The sequence below is a fragment of the Cupressus sempervirens genome, chromosome 5 (genome assembly GCF_028749045.1).
Source record: "Cupressus sempervirens isolate cs-2001-9-10 chromosome 5, ASM2874904v1, whole genome shotgun sequence".
Lineage (NCBI taxonomy): Eukaryota > Viridiplantae > Streptophyta > Pinopsida > Cupressales > Cupressaceae > Cupressus > Cupressus sempervirens.
In genome coordinates this window covers 982,474,434-982,491,629 of record NC_143122.1, presented here as the reverse complement: position 1 = coordinate 982,491,629, position 17,196 = coordinate 982,474,434, and the positions used below count along the sequence as shown (strand labels likewise).

The 17,196-nt window shown below is 36.1% G+C and overlaps 1 protein-coding gene across 4 annotated transcripts in view; it reads right to left on the bottom strand.

Annotated features, from left to right (window-relative positions):
• The window catches only part of LOC149559221 (putative E3 ubiquitin-protein ligase XBOS32), a 147,922-nt gene extending 131,151 nt beyond the window's left edge, over positions 1 to 16,771 (bottom strand). The window contains exons 1-10 of one of the 4 annotated variants that reach the window (XM_089833144.1): positions 16,574 to 16,695; positions 16,098 to 16,331; positions 14,897 to 15,010; positions 14,586 to 14,781; positions 14,433 to 14,492; positions 14,001 to 14,072; positions 13,719 to 13,894; positions 13,477 to 13,637; positions 13,191 to 13,249; positions 13,020 to 13,066 (exon numbers count right to left, since the gene is read on the bottom strand). In XM_089833144.1, the coding sequence (XP_089689270.1) occupies positions 13,020 to 13,066; positions 13,191 to 13,249; positions 13,477 to 13,637; positions 13,719 to 13,894; positions 14,001 to 14,072; positions 14,433 to 14,492; positions 14,586 to 14,780 (770 nt within the window). In that variant the 5' untranslated portion in view covers position 14,781; positions 14,897 to 15,010; positions 16,098 to 16,331; positions 16,574 to 16,695. Of the gene's footprint in view, positions 1 to 13,019; positions 13,067 to 13,190; positions 13,250 to 13,476; positions 13,638 to 13,718; positions 13,895 to 14,000; positions 14,073 to 14,432; positions 14,493 to 14,585; positions 14,782 to 14,896; positions 15,011 to 15,150; positions 15,476 to 16,097; positions 16,349 to 16,573 lie in introns of those variants that run through there. The other 3 variants (XM_089833143.1, XM_089833145.1, XM_089833146.1) reach the window with 3 other exon arrangements.
• Between the last annotated feature and the right edge of the window lie 425 nt (positions 16,772 to 17,196).

Here is a 17,196-nt window from a genome sequence, read left to right as displayed (position 1 = left end):
GCAAGGGTGCCCAAATGCTTCTTCTTGATAGCAACTCTTTCCAACTCATCCAATCTTGATCCAAACTCTGTCTCATTGACGTTCTCCTCTTTGATATCTTCAAAATCAAGTGCAACCCCAACATCGCCCAACATGGTTGAAATGGAAGTGTCAACACTTGGGCTGTGTTGTGCAATCTCATTTTGTATCTCCTCAAGTATCCTCAATCTGATGGTCAAGGCAACATAGCAAGACTCCACCGTACTCATTCCTCCATCCACCAACTTGCTTCTTTCCAAATTTCTCTCCGGTAGCCCAATAAATGCTTGTAGCCTAGGAATGGCTAAGTCCTTGACTAGAAGGAAATCCTTCCACTCCCCTTCAAATGTTCTGAATTTGTCTCTAATAGCCACTAATGACCTGAATGTCGAGATAAAGGCAAGAAATTTCGCCCATCCTGAATTATATCACTGATCCAATCTTTGATTTCGTTTAGTTGAGTTGATATCTCTTCTACGTTGCTCCCGCTGTCTTGCGGAAGGGCTGCTTGATGCAACTATTGGATAGGCTGGCAATCTCCCAATATTTGTTTTCAGCCTCCAACTTTACAATCCTCTCGTTTGCCTTCCTCAACCTTTCTCTAATTGAAACTATGCCTTCCTAGATCTCCTCACACTCCATGTCATCCATGATTCTTCCCAAGTTATGCTCTACTATCTCATACTCCTAGGCTACAATTTCATCCACTGCCTTGCTAACCTTTGGTATAGCAATCTGAACTTTTCTGTGACCCTTGTCATCGCTCCTAATTACCTTTGCCACCATTTTTGCAATTTGTTTTTGTTTCTCACTGTATTCCTTTTCCACTAAACCCTAAATATCTTCAGCTGTTCGAACAGTCATCACCTTGCCTCTTGGCATAAGCATTTGCCTTAACCATGGCAGTGCAATGCATCTCCCCAAATCTAGATTCGGTTCAACTAACAAAGCATCACCAACAGCCTCAGGCGCCTAGCTTATTTCCTCAATATCAATTGGCCTATCCTCTTCTTTACTAGTGACTGCCATAGCATCTCTATGTTGGTTCTCCGAGAGAGGAGAGTATTTGAACTGTCACTGTAACCACTTGATTCCGAATCAAAACTCACCTCTACCGAGGCACTTTGTCCACTTGTATTAATCCCTTGGCTCCTAGCCTCAATTATGCTCTCCCTTGACAGTGTTGCATTTTGTCTTTTTGCTGGAGGCTCCTGATGTTCTTTACTTTTCTCAACCTCCAAATTTCTCTTCTTTCTCTTAACTGCTCTTTGTTGCTAGCTACTGCCCCCCACCTTTTTATCTGACAGGCTCTGCTGGATCTTCTTCCTCCGGTTTCATCTTCTCATAAGTAAGGCATACCTTTCAATTTTGTAATTGCCTTAACTTCTCATTGTACCATGAGTCGGTGTGTAGATCAACGATCCTTGTAACTACCTCTAAGGAAGGATCCTGATGATCATCCCAATCCACTAGACCCAACTCTGTGCCATCCACTGTAACATAATCTTCTCTTAGCACATTTTCATCATCTTCCAATTGATCGGGAATATCAAGGCCTCTCCATCTAATCACCCTCATCATGCTCACTAACATCTTGAGAAAGCTAGCTTCCTCACATGAAAGTCATCATGTGCATTGGCCCAAAAATCTTCTATAATAGGAATATGTTTGAATGTGTTTTCGTGAGATGCCTTGATAAGACCATTAGGATCAAATCCTTGTCTTGCTCCATACTATCCTAGATGATACCATTCTAACTCCTTTGCAGTTGCACAGGCGACAGGATTAGGGCAAGTATCATTGCATATTCTCAATGAGAAGGTAATCCCTGTCTCACCCTTAAGTTTCATCAAGTTGTCATAATGCTTAAGTTGCCTAGCCAACTCCATCAAAATTATCCCGTCGGGTGGGTACCTTGGAAGTCTCTTGGGACAAACTATACTTCCTGCCACTCTGATATATGTGAATTGCAGAAATTGGATGAACCAACTCCCATACTTTTAACTTTTGCTTCTGCTTCCAATGAGAGCCTCCTAGCAGGTGTCCCTTGTAATATTCTTACCGTCTTCATGGCAAAAGTGTCATAAAACATCTTATAATCTTTGGTGTTGTGCAAATGAAGCTATAGATAGCACTCATGCACCAAACATTGCCCCAGCCCATTGCCAATTACTCCTAAGGCCTTAAGTCCAAGATTTTCATATAGTCTCGCAATCAAATAGAAAAGATAGGATCCCATGTAGAATTGCTTTTGGTTTTGCACTGTCCTTAGTTGCAACTCTAAATTTTCACTTATAATTCTGGCCCAATCAAATTTTCTCTTTCCATTTTCAATCTCATCAATAAAATAGTACATCCAGTTCTCGAATTGCATACCTTGAGCCACGCCCATGATCCGGCTAAGAAGCACAATAAGATCGCCATATTCCGATTTGAGATCTGACTGAGTGAGCTTTGAGAACTTGGTAACTCCCTTCTTGCCTTCGTTTAATCAATTCTACTTTAGATGAATGAAGTAGGCCTCCTGATTATCCTAAAAGAACTTGGTTGCCTGATCCATCATTACCACTGTCATGTCTTTATGTTGGGGAATATTGAATAGTTCTTCAACCACTTGTCTACTGATGTTAGCCAACACTCTCTTCCCTTCATCAAAAATGATGGACTTGGTAACAATATCTAACCGGGATGCACACTCCATTACCAATTCTCGACAAGGTAAGGTAGGAGGGAAAGCCGCCGCGTGTACAATTCCGCTCTTGTAGATCTTCACCGAGGATCGTTCTTCCTTTAATCTATCCTTCAACTATACCATGTTCACCGTATCGATATTGGTGTCACTTATTCGACTCACTTTCGAGAAGAAGGTGGTCTTAGGCATCATGTCTTCCTTGTCTTTTTTTGTATTTGTTCCCTTTGGGTTCTTGGTTGCACTAACATCTACCATCCTAAACACATATTTCTGCCTCTTCGTTCTAAATGATATGGACTACACTTATCAATCTCCAAACTTCCTTCTATCGATGGAATCTAGCTTATTTTTGCCTCTCCAAATCCTCTCTCTACACTAATCAATCTCCAAACTTCAATCCTAGGGGTGGGACTACCACTTATTTCAACCTCTTTGTTACCTTAGGATGGACTACACTTATATCTCCCAACTTCAATCCTTGGTGGTCTATCTTATTTCTGCCTCTCTAAATGTCTTATCATGAAATATACACTTATATCTCCCAACTTTAGCCTATCAATGGAAATGATGAAGTGGTGGATGAGTAGTGCAAGAAGAAAATAAGGGAAACAAATCAAGCAAGAACAAGGAATAAAATCCGTCTTTAAAACCAATCTTCACCTCTAAAAATGAATGAGAACCTTACCTTAAATCTGCCTTCTACCAACAATCGGGCCCCTTCAAGTTCAAATCTAATCTTAAAAATTCCAATCCTCCTCCAAAATATGATGCCCTAGGCAAATGAATTGCTTGCAAAATCTGCCCTAAATCATAATTTCAACTTCCCAAACTCACCCACAAATGCAAAAAATCAGACCTTAAATTCCTTTGCCTCTTCACCAAATAAAATCGCCATAGCTGGAGAAAGAATTCGCTGCCAAAGAAGGAAATCTCAGACATCAAAAAATCACCCAACCTTGCAAAAATCGGATCTGCTCCTCCAAATTGCCTTAGGGCAGAAATCGCCCAATCTAAAGAAGAAGAAATCGCTGCCAAAGTGCAAATTCAGAGCCTCAAAAAATCACTGTCAAGGAGGAATTCGTCCGACTGGAGGACAAATCGCACAACCAAGCAAGAGGAATGAAAAAATAAGAGGGGGGAAGCATCTTCTTATATCCCCCAGTTGATCTCCAGAGTGGGCCAACCTGCCTGGAGGGAAACAAAAATTCAAGCTAAACCTCCAAAGATGGCCCAGTTTTAAATGAAACGTGAAAATAACCAAGCCCCATAGTGAAATTGGCCCTTTTAATTGCAAGTTTGATTCAGAATTGCAAAATAGAAACAAGATAAGCCTAGGAGATGTCAAAATTTTCATTTAACAACGTTTTGGCAATTAAAATATCATTAAAACCAAATCTAGCAAGCCAAGATCAATTTTCAATTCCAAATTACCAATTTCCTTTAACATTTCTAAAATCTTCTAGGCAAAATTTCAACCCAATTAATGAGATTTTGCAATTTAATCCAATTTCAATTTTTTAACAAAAATAAATCCTTTTCCTGGCAATCGAAATTCAAACTCTAAATACAATTTCACTATCAAAAAAAAATTTCACCGAAAGATTTCAAGATTTCGAAAACAACTAAATCTAACAAATTCATTTTGAAAATGCTTAAGCTTATACAATTGTATCAAATTTTCAAAAATCCATCTAAGTGCAAAATTTGCAATTTTATCCTACCAAATATCATTTTAACCATCGAAAATAATGTTACTGTATGAACCTGCTAGGCCCAAGGACAAAATTAAATGTTCCTGATAATCAAGTTTAGCGCCGAGTGAAAACAAACCAAATCTCATCCTGGCCCAAAGGCATCCAAGGTGTAAAAATTTTCAATTCAAAAACCTCTAGACCACTCCAAATCTTGCTAAGGCAACCGAAAAATTCCCCAACACTCGCGAAAATTGCCAAGCCTTGCCCAAAAAGGGGGTCCCCAAAAACTTTGGGGCAATGGTGTGAAAACCTCACAACAGTATGTATATATATATTATTCAAAGGCTACGTGAAAGACTCTGACTAAGCAGAAAGGGTCGAGGAATATTTTGGTGAGCATAGAGTGGGCATCCTATCAAGACGTGGACCCTACCATTATTGTAGAAGTTGAACAAAGCATGGACACGTATCAAACTAGCCTCTAACCACGTTGGGATTTTCATGTAAGTAAATAACAAGGCCACCATGGCTGATGGAGGTACGAGGCATTCCATTGGGGATTACATGGCATTACATGTCAAGATATGGTGCAAGATCCCATTTAAGTTGCCCATTATTATTTAGTAGACAATCATAAAAGAATCAAATAAAAGGGAAAAGTAGGTTGAAAGGGCTTACCCTGCGAGACATTTCATATGCCACAAGGTAAGGAGGACCACCTTGACATGGGCCCCGAAGAGGCATTTGAGTAGCTTATTATAAATTAGAATAAAATTTTATATGGAGCAGGGGTGTTCAAGACTCAAGCATGAGGTCATCCCTTGGGTTGTGGAAGCGTCAATATTGCAGATTTAATGTTGAGAATCAAATTAAAGGAGTTTATTCTATTGCTAAATATAATCGAATTTGGTAGATACTTATGACTTCTTTGATAGAATGTCTAAACGAATTACAATCTATTGGATTGCAATGATTAGAGGGTATGCTCACCATAATCACTTAAATTCAACATCAATGAGATCATGGGGATCACAGCATTTTGGTTATTAAGAGAGAGTATTTAAAGATCAAAAGGCAACAAATTTTGTATGATGATCTCTCATTGAACTTGAACAGTGACTGAAAACTCTATATGGTATAAGATTGGGAATTTCAAATTGTGGGGGGAAATTATAACCAATGTTCCATTCCTAATATTTGACAAATGAATATATGGAGGCAATTCCTAATTTGACACATATGGACTTTTATTAGAGAAACTTCTATCAAAAATCTGCAGATAAGTATTCATTAGCTTTGAGTATTATATTCTCTCACTTAATTGTATTTCCATATGTACTATAAGAGTTATTTGCCTTGACCTTTCCCCTTGTCTCTGAGGATGTTCTTGTAGGAAAAGGAATGGTACATTAGGCATGCTACCTAATATTAGTATCCTATAACAAGAGGGAATATGGCACATCCGTCAAAGAGGGAGCTGATAGATGACATGTTTCACTTTGCTTCTGACAATCTTGGTCATACTGGTTCAGAACAAGTAGACTATGCTGAATGCTTCCTCTATTAATCAAAAAACTATCATAGTTAAAGGACTATGATTCATGGGATAAAGTTCCATATATGTAGGCTGGAAGGCCTTATGCTATCAAGATACCTATTGAACTAGGGAATCATGACATGACTTGCTGCCAAAAGGTTAGAAGTATGATAACTTATTTAGACGGAGTCTGACACTTCATCGGAGAGAACCTTGTACTAAGAGGTTAGAAAAGTTCATATTAGACTCAGAGGGAGTTTTGACACTTTATTAGTAACCTTGACATTGAGATCAAAAGGTTAGTGTTTCTTTGTGAAGAAGAATCTCCAAGTGCAATCCCTTGTAATAAATTCTTCTCTATGAGAGATAAATTTGAGATGAAAACCTTATTCTCTAATATGATCCATGGTGGATGTCATGACAACACCACATGATAGCATCCATAGTGACCCTCCTGTGTACATCATGAGGAAGTGACGACTTCCAAATGATTATCACTTGTACTTGCAGACTTTATTTGAAGGTGACGACCTCACAATAACTTATATCACGATATACATTTTGAGTAAATGTTGAAATAGATCATGAAAGGCTTTATCTTGTAAATCAACAACTAAGTGTTAGATGTCATTAAATTAACTGTCTGTAAGTTGTTTGTATAGATATATGTTCGGTATTTGGCGAATATCTTGCCTTGATATCCTGATAGGCCTTGGTGAATATTATTTAGTTAATGTTCTGGTAGGCCATTACTCAGAGTACTTGGTGAATATCATTTGATTGATGTTCTAATAAGCCAATACTCCCGTTACCTAATATGATATCAAAAGATTATTTAATGAATATCATGTGTTGATATTCTGATAGGAGAATACCCATATGATATTATATAATGGAAGTCTTCTGATCAAAAATTTCCTCAATGTGATTTCCTAATATTACAAATGGTGTAATATTTATCATATGTTTATCCTTCCTAGCTAAGGGGTAGTGTTAATGTTTTATAGCTTTAGTTATATGTGTGTGTGTGTGTATGTATTTGTTATTATATTAAATCTATAATTAATGAATAGACATGTCCCTTCAAGGGACATGTCTCCTCATAGGCTTATTCTCAATATAAATGGAGAGAGATTGTTGTATTTGAAAACATGTAGAAATCACAAACAATGTTATTTCATCTGCAGCAATCATTTAAACTTTAACAATATCACACGGTAACAAATACAAGGTACACACACAAGGAGTGGCTAACACACACAAATCAAATGCAGAACTCATGGAATGGTATGGTGATACCAATGCAAGCACACATATGCAGAAATACAATCCCTCGGGGCATTACCTTGTGCTGGTGATCTAAGCATACCACGTGATTAGGTGGCACTGCATGTCACTAGTGTGGACCGGTGTACAAGTGGCACTACATGTCACTATTGCAGACCACTGTACAAGTGGCAGACTTCAACTAGTGGTAGAGTTCAAGCATGATGTGCTCATTCTATCCCGTTAATACTGCATTTCAATGATTTATGTTTATATGTTGATTTAATCAATAGATTGGATAAAATTTGTAATTTATGGATTCAATCAAGTGATTCTAGCCTCAATCGTGTGTATCCAGTACTTCCTACTGTGGAGCTAGGTGTTTATTAGTCCTACATTGGTGTTGACTTCGGTCTTTTACCTTAATTTTTTCAAGTTTATAGGCAAAGTTGCAAATCAATGCTTGTGCCTGCCTTCAATGTCTGTGCTAATCAGCATTTCCACCACAGAGTGGTGTCTCTGCCTCTCTGGTTCGAGACATTTTTATAGACCAGCATCTTTGCCTGCCTTCGGTACCTCCGCCCAATTTCCTATATTATTGTATCCTTGTAACTTCGTCAAATTTTGTCTAGGCCTATGGTATGATGCTTCTTTTGAGTTCCTTATGGTTAGAAGGTAAAAACTTTCATTCTTAACCACCATAGGGATGCCTTTTGTTGATATTAAAATGAATCTCTATTTAGGTGGATTCAAGGGATTGACTTAGTTCCCTCTACTTGTATGTCGTGACTTATTGTTGGCTTGGCCTCCTATAGCTCATTGGACATTGTCTAATCTTTGGTTAAACAATCTCATGAAATTGTGTATTGTGCTCCAAGTGTGTTTTTGGGATGTCATAGGACCCTTGGGAGTGCTTTAAGACTTCCTCTTGACCAAAATTACTTGATGATTATTGTATGTTTCCTTGTCTACTTATGCCCTGCATTATGATGATGCTCATGTTCTTGATGTTACTTGTATGATTCAAAAAATATATATTTAGTACATATTTGACCCTATGTTCCAAGCATTCCTTGATAGAGTATTACTTCCTCCACCCCAGGCATAGGCTTATACTTGGAAGCATGCAAAAAGATAGGTGAGACTTTTCTATCTCAGAGTTTTACTGTATTAGATTAGCATTTGCATGGGAACTGGCATTTCACATATCAACATCTTTTCCTACCTTTGACATCTCCACTCAATTTCTTGCATTATGGTATCCTTGTAATTTCATCAAGTCACTTTTGATTTAGGCATACGGAAAATCTATACATTTCTTCAAGTTATTTTATCATTCAAAAGTCATTAGTGTTATGTTGTTGAATTGAGCACCCACACATCTTGATAATTTGAAGCAAATCCACTTGACAATAATGGACCATAACCTATATCCCCCAATTTTTCATTAGAATTGAGAAGCAGAAATTGTTAAAACTTAAATTTTTTACTTGCCTAGATATATAATTTATGATGATGATTTTCAAAGACACACATCTTAAAATCACAATAAATATCAATAAGAGCCTAACTACTATATCTAGCTTTTCATGTGACGTAGTTTTGTAATACATATTCAAAAATTAAATCTAAAAGAAAATACTTACATGGTTTTTAGACTCATTTTGATACATTATGTAATTGAATTTTGGAAAAAAAGGATTATGATATTATAAAAATCAATTATTAATGACCCTCTTAGTGTCATTTGTGTATTTAACTAGACCACTCTCTCAAGATGTTTTATAATCAAGAACACCTGCAATTTATGTCATATATTTGAGATTGTTTAAATATTATGCCTTTCGTGAGATTTTAATATCAACCACATTTGTACTTGATATTTTAAATGTTGTGATAATATAGTAATTCTATGTTGACTTATGGTTTTCATCTATTTAGGATAATACCCTCTTTACAACATGTATTATATATTGAGAATCAATATTTTACGATTTTCAACTGTATGTTCCATGGATGTGTTTAATGAGAGAATTAAGTGTGTAAAACATGGGGACGAAACATGAAAAATCTAAAAGGTGCCTCCATGTTTCAACCCAAGTTTTTCTCTGTCTAGTCAAGAATGGTAAAAACATGGAAGCTAAAATGAAAGCAATATAAACCTTTGTGAGACATCTGTAACATAATCTCAAAGGATATTTAATTGTTTTTTACCATGTCATGATTTCAAGATCACTTCCATACACCATAGAATTATGAAGTGATGAATAAACATTAAATGGTCCTTTACCACAGAAGAGAAAATCATAAAAAATGAAAGTCCTCCACAACATTTAAAGATATTTGTCACTTCAAAGTTGCTATGAGAACCAACAACTTGGTTTGCTATATAATTTGCTACTAAGTTTGCCCTTTTAAACAATGTGCAATAGAAAAAATTTCAACACTTTGGTTTTCTATAGAATCTGCTACTAATTTTGGTTTTTAACAATAGTATTGAATAGAAGAATTTAGAAGGTGTCCATAAAAGTCCACATTAATAAACAATGTTATTGATCTTCTAGTTAGGGAAAAACCACTTTTCATTGGCATTAACGACAATCATAGACTCCCTTTCAATAAAAAAATTGATTAAGTTGCAACAAGAAGCATATGACAACCAAGGATTGGCTTCATTATTAATATGCAAAATAGAAATAGAAATTCCCCTAAAGTAGGGATATACCAAAAAAATTCATTAGTGAATCAAGCCGAGCTCTCTCCCACTGCCAGATCTAGAGATGTTTCCTTGCTTCATATATACCATTGAGAAGAAAAGAATCCAAAATTCATTGTCCATAAACCATGATGATTAACAATGAAAGATTTCCCTTATATATCCCATTATTCAATAATTATTGATCAAGCAAAGGGACGATATGCTAGGGAAGGGATGAGATGAACAAAAGGAGGTTAGGCACGTGCAAGTGGGAAGGGTAAACCTTTTGCACATTAGGCCAAATGACAATCAATTATAATTTATTTTGCAAACACATATTCAACCCATCCTATCTAAACATGACTTATGTGTACCACATGGAAACTACTCCACAACTCCATATGAAACTTTAGTGAACCTAGCCTAAGTGATAACTCTTCATAAGTGTTATTAGCAAATGAGCATACTGCATAAAATGAATTTATGCCATCAGCAATATAGTCCACATTTGAAATGCCATAGGGGCCCAAAGTGGGAACTCTTGATAAGTGTTCTTAGCAAAGGGGCATACTGCATGGAATGAGTTTATGCCAAAAGTAATATTCTCCACAGTAGAAATGTCATAGGGATTTATTAAAACTTTAAAACTTATTTACCTTTACTATTTTTTACTATTTTCATATTGTATGTATTTTTTGATCTCTTTCTAATTTAATCTTTTCATCGTATAGAACACAGTTGGACAACTCGGACTCACCTCGGGGACTTGGCAGCCCAAAACATTGGACTTGGATTCGGAAAAAATTCAGGAATGAACTCGGCAAAAGGGAAAAACTGTAGTTTTACCAAAAAAAAAAAAAAAATTAATGCCTTCAAACCCTACAGTCCTGTTTTGAGCAATAACAAATCATAAAAGTGATAAAAAGCGAGGTTTTTTAATGTTTTAACCTTGGCTGGGCATTTTCAGCAAAAGCTGAGAGTCTTATTGAAGGACTCTAGAGTCCATGTGCAAGCCCTTCAAAAAAACTCCAAAGTCCTTCAAAAAAAACTCCCAAGTCCATCGAATGACTCTTCTAGACTGAATTCAGGAGTCTGTGGTGAGTCGACTCAGCTCGTGACTTTGTCTATGTCCACGGCGAGTCCACAGATTTTTCCAACTATGGTATAGAGTTCTGTACCTCTTTTTAATTTATTTTCTCACTTCCTTTAAATTTTATTTGTATGTTCTTTAGTTAAATTTTATTAGCATTTTTTTTCTTAGTTCTGAGTACAACCTCTCCCATCACCACTCCCTATCCCTCATCTTTTGTAGTTTTCTTGGGTCTGCAACAACCCATTTTTCTACTCTTTAAGCTCTCTAATATCCTGGTGATGGCTCGCAAAGTGTGATCAGCAACGTATTTTAAAGATGCAAAAAAAACAGACACAATCGAATTCTGTAAAGCAACAAGAAGGCACACAATCTCCTTTGTACCATACGAGAATCTATTTCTCTATATTAAGGTAGAATGCATAAGGGCATTTATCCATAGATTGATTCATGAACAAGGAAGCTAACAAGAGATGACCATTGATTATTGACAAAATGTTCGGAGTAAGTGAAACTATGAAGGAATGTTAGCAAGAGCCCACTCAATTGTTGTCAAATGCATGTTTAGAAAAATCCTTCCAAGGGAAAGGGTCATAATCATATTGCCTTTATTCCTCAGTGAAAAGGAGAACGAGATAGATTCTCATCATCTGTATATTTAATTACATGGAGGAAAAGAACATAGAAGGCTAAAAGATTATAGTATTGATTCAAGTGCATCTTGATAGATTGTTGGCTTTTCAAGATTTGGAAACTTGTATGACCATAAGTTGCATGGTCAAAGTTGGAAGTATTACATAGCATGCCAATTCTGTGTGTATCAAACCATTTTTTATGCTTTGTCAATTATTATATTTTGTCAACATCATCAGTGAAAAAGGTATTTAATATGTCGGTTAATTTTTTATTTGCTTTTATATTGTGGTTCAAGTTGCATACTCAGCTTGCACACTTCAGCTTACAAGTAAGGATTGAGGCAGCAAGGATTTGTTTAAATACTTTTTAACGATATCATGTATTACCATGTCTGTTTGAAGTTTGGTGTCCCAGATATTGCATGTGTATATGATATTTGATATGTAAGTGATTGAACTAATGATTTGTATACATACTTAGCATCATTAGCTACAAAACTTACTTAGGCTGCTCAGTGGTGTAACAATATTTATGAAAGATCGAACAAGATCATTACCCCCATGAATCTGCATAAATGTACTTGTTTCACCAAATGCAAATTTCGAATCATACAAGGGAAAATCCTAATGCACCATCATTAATTGAAGTACATAGCACACAAACTGGTAAGGAAAAGCCTTCCTAATAGATATTTTACGCTTGTACCTATTTCCAGTTAGTTAATCAATGGCATCCTCATGTTTAGTGACCTGAATCGTTGAGACCTGAGACAGACATCTGAAATATATATCTCCTTGCCCTGGTATCATACAATGCAAAAGAGGATTCTGTTCAAGAGATTAAACTCCGTTTGTTCAAAAGCATTGATACCATGATCATATGGCATAAAACACTGGAGAATCAAGTAGCTGAAAATTTTGGCTGGCCCTATGACATGGTCCTACAGAAAATGTCTTCCATGGTCCAACAGAAAATGTCTTCCATGGACAATTCTTAATATATTTTTATTATCATATTCCCCTGTTGAGCCACTAGTCCAGAAAATGTCTTCTACAGACAATTTTCAATATAAGTTTTCTACTTACATTTCCCAGTTCCTCTACAAGTCTTGTGTGCATGCCAACTACATTACATATCCTAATAAAGTTTTAATTTATCAAGAGCCTGTAGGTACTATAATGATACTGATTTTCAGCAAGAACCTGTAGTTCTTATAGTGATAGTGATTCTCAGCACTCCTTCCAAAAAAAGGAACTTTTATTATCCCAATATTTGTTATTGACATTAACTTCAATCGTTTGGAAACACTACACCCATTTATAAAATTTAAAAATTCAAAATGCATTCAGTACCAGAAGTTACCAGTACTGCAGACATAGGACACATACCCATTGGCATTTTGAGCACCACAACTTGCTCCACGAGCAATTAGCATCTGAATTTTAGAACAATATTTGTTAACGTTTATTCCCAGATGCATCCTGTTTAATTTTCAAATTAATCAACCAGCTCAAGCTTAATAGCTATAAATTTTACGAGTATTTGGATGTAAATTTTACCTGGCAACATTGAACATTTCCGCCGCAGGCAGCATAATGAAGAGGTGTGCTATTTGCACCTGCCACAATGCAGAAAATCAAGATGTTGGAATCTCCAGTCTTATTGAAATAATTTGTCTTCAAATTAATAGTTCAAAACTGTGTTGTATCCTTTATACTTCAGTAATAACTACAATTATGTCTGGCATTCTCATATCTTTACCACAAATTTTTATTTTATTAAAAATCAGTTAAGATCGAAATTGGCTGGCAAGGCTAAGAGAATGGTCTTAACACTCTAAATCACCTATCAGATCAATTGTTGACCCATCTTGAACAGTCAAAGATGATTCATTGGCCCCCAAATCAAGTAGTAATTGTACACATTCTGCATGTCCATTAAGAGCTGCCATGTGAAGTGCAGTAATACCTCCATCTGCTGGTCTGTTTACAATCCTAGAGCAAGAACTGAAACAAAACACCATAAAACTTCAAAATTGTTTTCATGGCAGCTATTCAAAATGAGGTGGAAAATTAATTGCTACTTGCCTTGTATCAAAGTCAACAAGTGAACCTTCTTCTAATGCAGCTGTCCTTACGCTATGCCAGAAATTGGGTAGGCTAGGCACAACATCAACAAAAAGAAGTCTTACACATCGAGAATGACCATTTACTGCTGCAAAATGAAGAGCTGTTCGGCCATTAAGATAGTCTGCTCTGTTGACCTGCAATGCCAGAAACTTAAATGAGAATAACCCTAAAACTGGTGACATCATGTTCCACAATAAAACACAGCAGAGGATACCGATAACATGTTCGAGATTATCTTACATTTGCCTTATATAGCACTAGTGTCTGAACCACTTCCCAGTGACCGTATCTACAAGCTTGCATCAATGCTGTCTGCAGTAATTCAAAAGGATGAAGATATTAACGAGGCCATATCAAAGTTCAAGATGGCTGTATTGTACATCAAAAAATATTCCAGGTTAGTGGTATTATAATTAAACTGAAATTTGCCCTCGGATTAAACCATGCAATTAGCTTGATAGCCAGGAGAAAATTTGTATCAGCACTAAACTCTGTTCGCAAACACACATTAAACATGGTTCTAAATCATTTTAAGGTCATATTGTGTGCACTTGCCAATGATCCACAGAATTTGAGATTACGACTTGTGGAGAGTTTCAATCGAATGAGCATAAGACAGAACACAGTTCCTCTGCATTTGAAACATTATAGATGGATAAAGCTAATGCCTACCTGACCACAGTAGTTCCTGATATTTACTTCTACTCCAGATTCAAGCAAGAGAGAGACAATCTGCATGTAACAATTTATAAACGGCTTCAAATAATTTCAATAACAAATATAGCATATAGACACTGTCTGTAATGCAGCAGAATGAACTGTAACCTCATTGTGTCCTTGAGCGGCTGAATAATGTAGAGGAGAATTGCGGACTCCAAAGGTTGAATACTTTGCAAGACGGGGATTACACTCCAGCAGTGCCTTGGCTTCCTGCAAGTCTCCCTCCCTAGCAGCGGAAACGAGACGTTCTCCCGAAGCAGAACATCCGAAAGAATTGCCCATGAAATTTAATATCCGCATTCTGATTAATGATGTGTCACGAAGTCTACTCAATTGAATGGCTCCCAAGACTCCAATCTACAGGAGGACATACAGTATTCAACGATGCTATAGAAGAGGAGAATTTATGTACTTACATCCTGGGAGACCTTGTAAGATGGATCTATGGGATTGATTTACAAAAATAATTTTCAAATCTCATTTATATCATTGCTTAAGTAGCTTGGCCTCCATTTTCATCAAATCCGTCTCTGCATCACAAATTGTAATCTATAAGTACTCGTTTTAGACTCTCGAACACATGTTCAATATAGCACCACAAAGAAAAATAAACATTGAAAAGTAATTTCTGCAAGACAAAACAAAGACAAATTGTAAATTCATATATTGCCTGCTACGATCAAACATAATAAAGTGATTTCGTCTACATTATCTCCATATTAAGACTGTGTCCCACGGGCTTTAATTTAAAAGGATGTTCAACATCTGATGGACTTTCATGCAAATGGTTGATCAGCCAGATTTTGAGCAAAATGCATGCTCCCAAATTAATCAAGCATTCTCTCAAACAACAAAATTTCTTAGGAATTCGTCTTCGGAAGATTGATAGACAATTCCACAAAAATACAAAATCAGAAATTTCTGATTATTACAAAGAATCGATCGGAGCGAAAGGGTTCGGCACAAAATTTATTCATTTTAAAATTTAAAAAAGTAAAGCGTCAAACTAAGAGTTTTGCACCTTATCCCACCTTACTCTTTACGAAACCGCCAAACAGTGATACGACTATTGTATTTGTACGTTAATTTTCCCCGTAGATCACTTTAACTTTTCTAGAATTTGAATTGGCATAAACTTTAATCCTAGTATGACCGATTAGCCCCGATCTGTGAAAATTCTTATGCGTTGTAACGGGAAGAAGGAAAAATAGAAAAGAAAGGAAGAATAGAAATCATTCATCACAATCTTGCTTGTTCGCCACAATTATCGCCATTTCTTCCTTCTGAAAAAACGCGACTTCCATTTATTATCTTTTTATCTAGCTCCATTCTTTTCGCTCAAAATAATTACAACCTCGCTATTTCGCAAATTTCTAATTTTCACTAGAATTTATTGCTCTGTATCTGTTTTACATAAAATTTGGCATAGCTAGCATTTTATCATAATTCACAACTGTCTCAAACTTTTCACGGGGAACTTCAACGAAATTCAGCAGAAAGCAAAAATATTCAACAGAAATTTCAATTCCTCGTTTTATCTCAAACTCTGCTCAAGTTTCATCAAAAATATATATAAAATAAAAATTCCTCAAGGCTTTTCTCCTGAGGCCATTCAACCTTAAATTCGAACTCCAAACACTTCTGTTTTGTTGTGTAATACACCACGGTTCTGACAGGTTATCCAAAACATCATATAAAAGCGATTTGCCACTGTTAATTCTCCACAAAATTTAATCCTCAGCTACTCAACAGCGACCACCGCAGTACCATTTGACCTCCGCTCGTTGCATAATTTCAAGAATATATATTATTCTTGCCAACTCCATTTTATCTTTATTTCTACTCCAAACCCTGCAAGTCCCATTTCACACTCATTGACCTACCAAAGCTCCATCATTTTTAACTCCCTTTAAGCTTTAAATGCAATCGACAGTGCCCCCAAAAAACAAAAACAATAATTAGGCATTCCTGTGCCCCCAAAAACCAAAAATAATAATAAGACATTCCTGGCTTCATTTGTAAATTAATTTAAAAACAAGGAATAACTCCTCTGCATAATATTTTAAGCGGCGATTGGGATTCGATCCTCGGACCTATCTTCAGCGATTTCTACATCCCAGTAAAGCAGGGTAGGGGGCTAATTTGGTCAGCTTCACGTGACTGTAAGCCGCCGACTTGAATGCTTTTGATTCCTAAATTCTGCTCCACCGCTCACCATTAATACGTAGGTACGTTAACCTGTAATATTTTGATACTTTTTTCAGTTACAAAAACGAAATGTCGCCTGCCCTCCCAAGGGAAATCATATTAAACACAATATAAATAGAAATTAAATACTTTTGTCGGCAAATGTTTCATATTTCAAAAATAATAACTGCATGTACATATATCAGCTCCTATATGTATGACATCTTTCCAAAATGAGATTGCTAAGTTATCAATGATCCCTAGCAATATGTGATGTATCTTCTAAAAATCAAATTCCATTTAACTATTAGCTATGCCCTATCAACTTATCCAATGACCATATATTCAACTACATTTTCATCATCAAAAGACCACACATTATATTGTTAGCATCTATCCTATCAAATATTTTGTTCTTTTTATTTATGTTTTATACATTTATGTTTCATTCATATTTCCAAATACTTAACATTTTGAGAAAAAATTAGGCTATTAAGAACCTATACACATATTAAACCCTAGATAATAT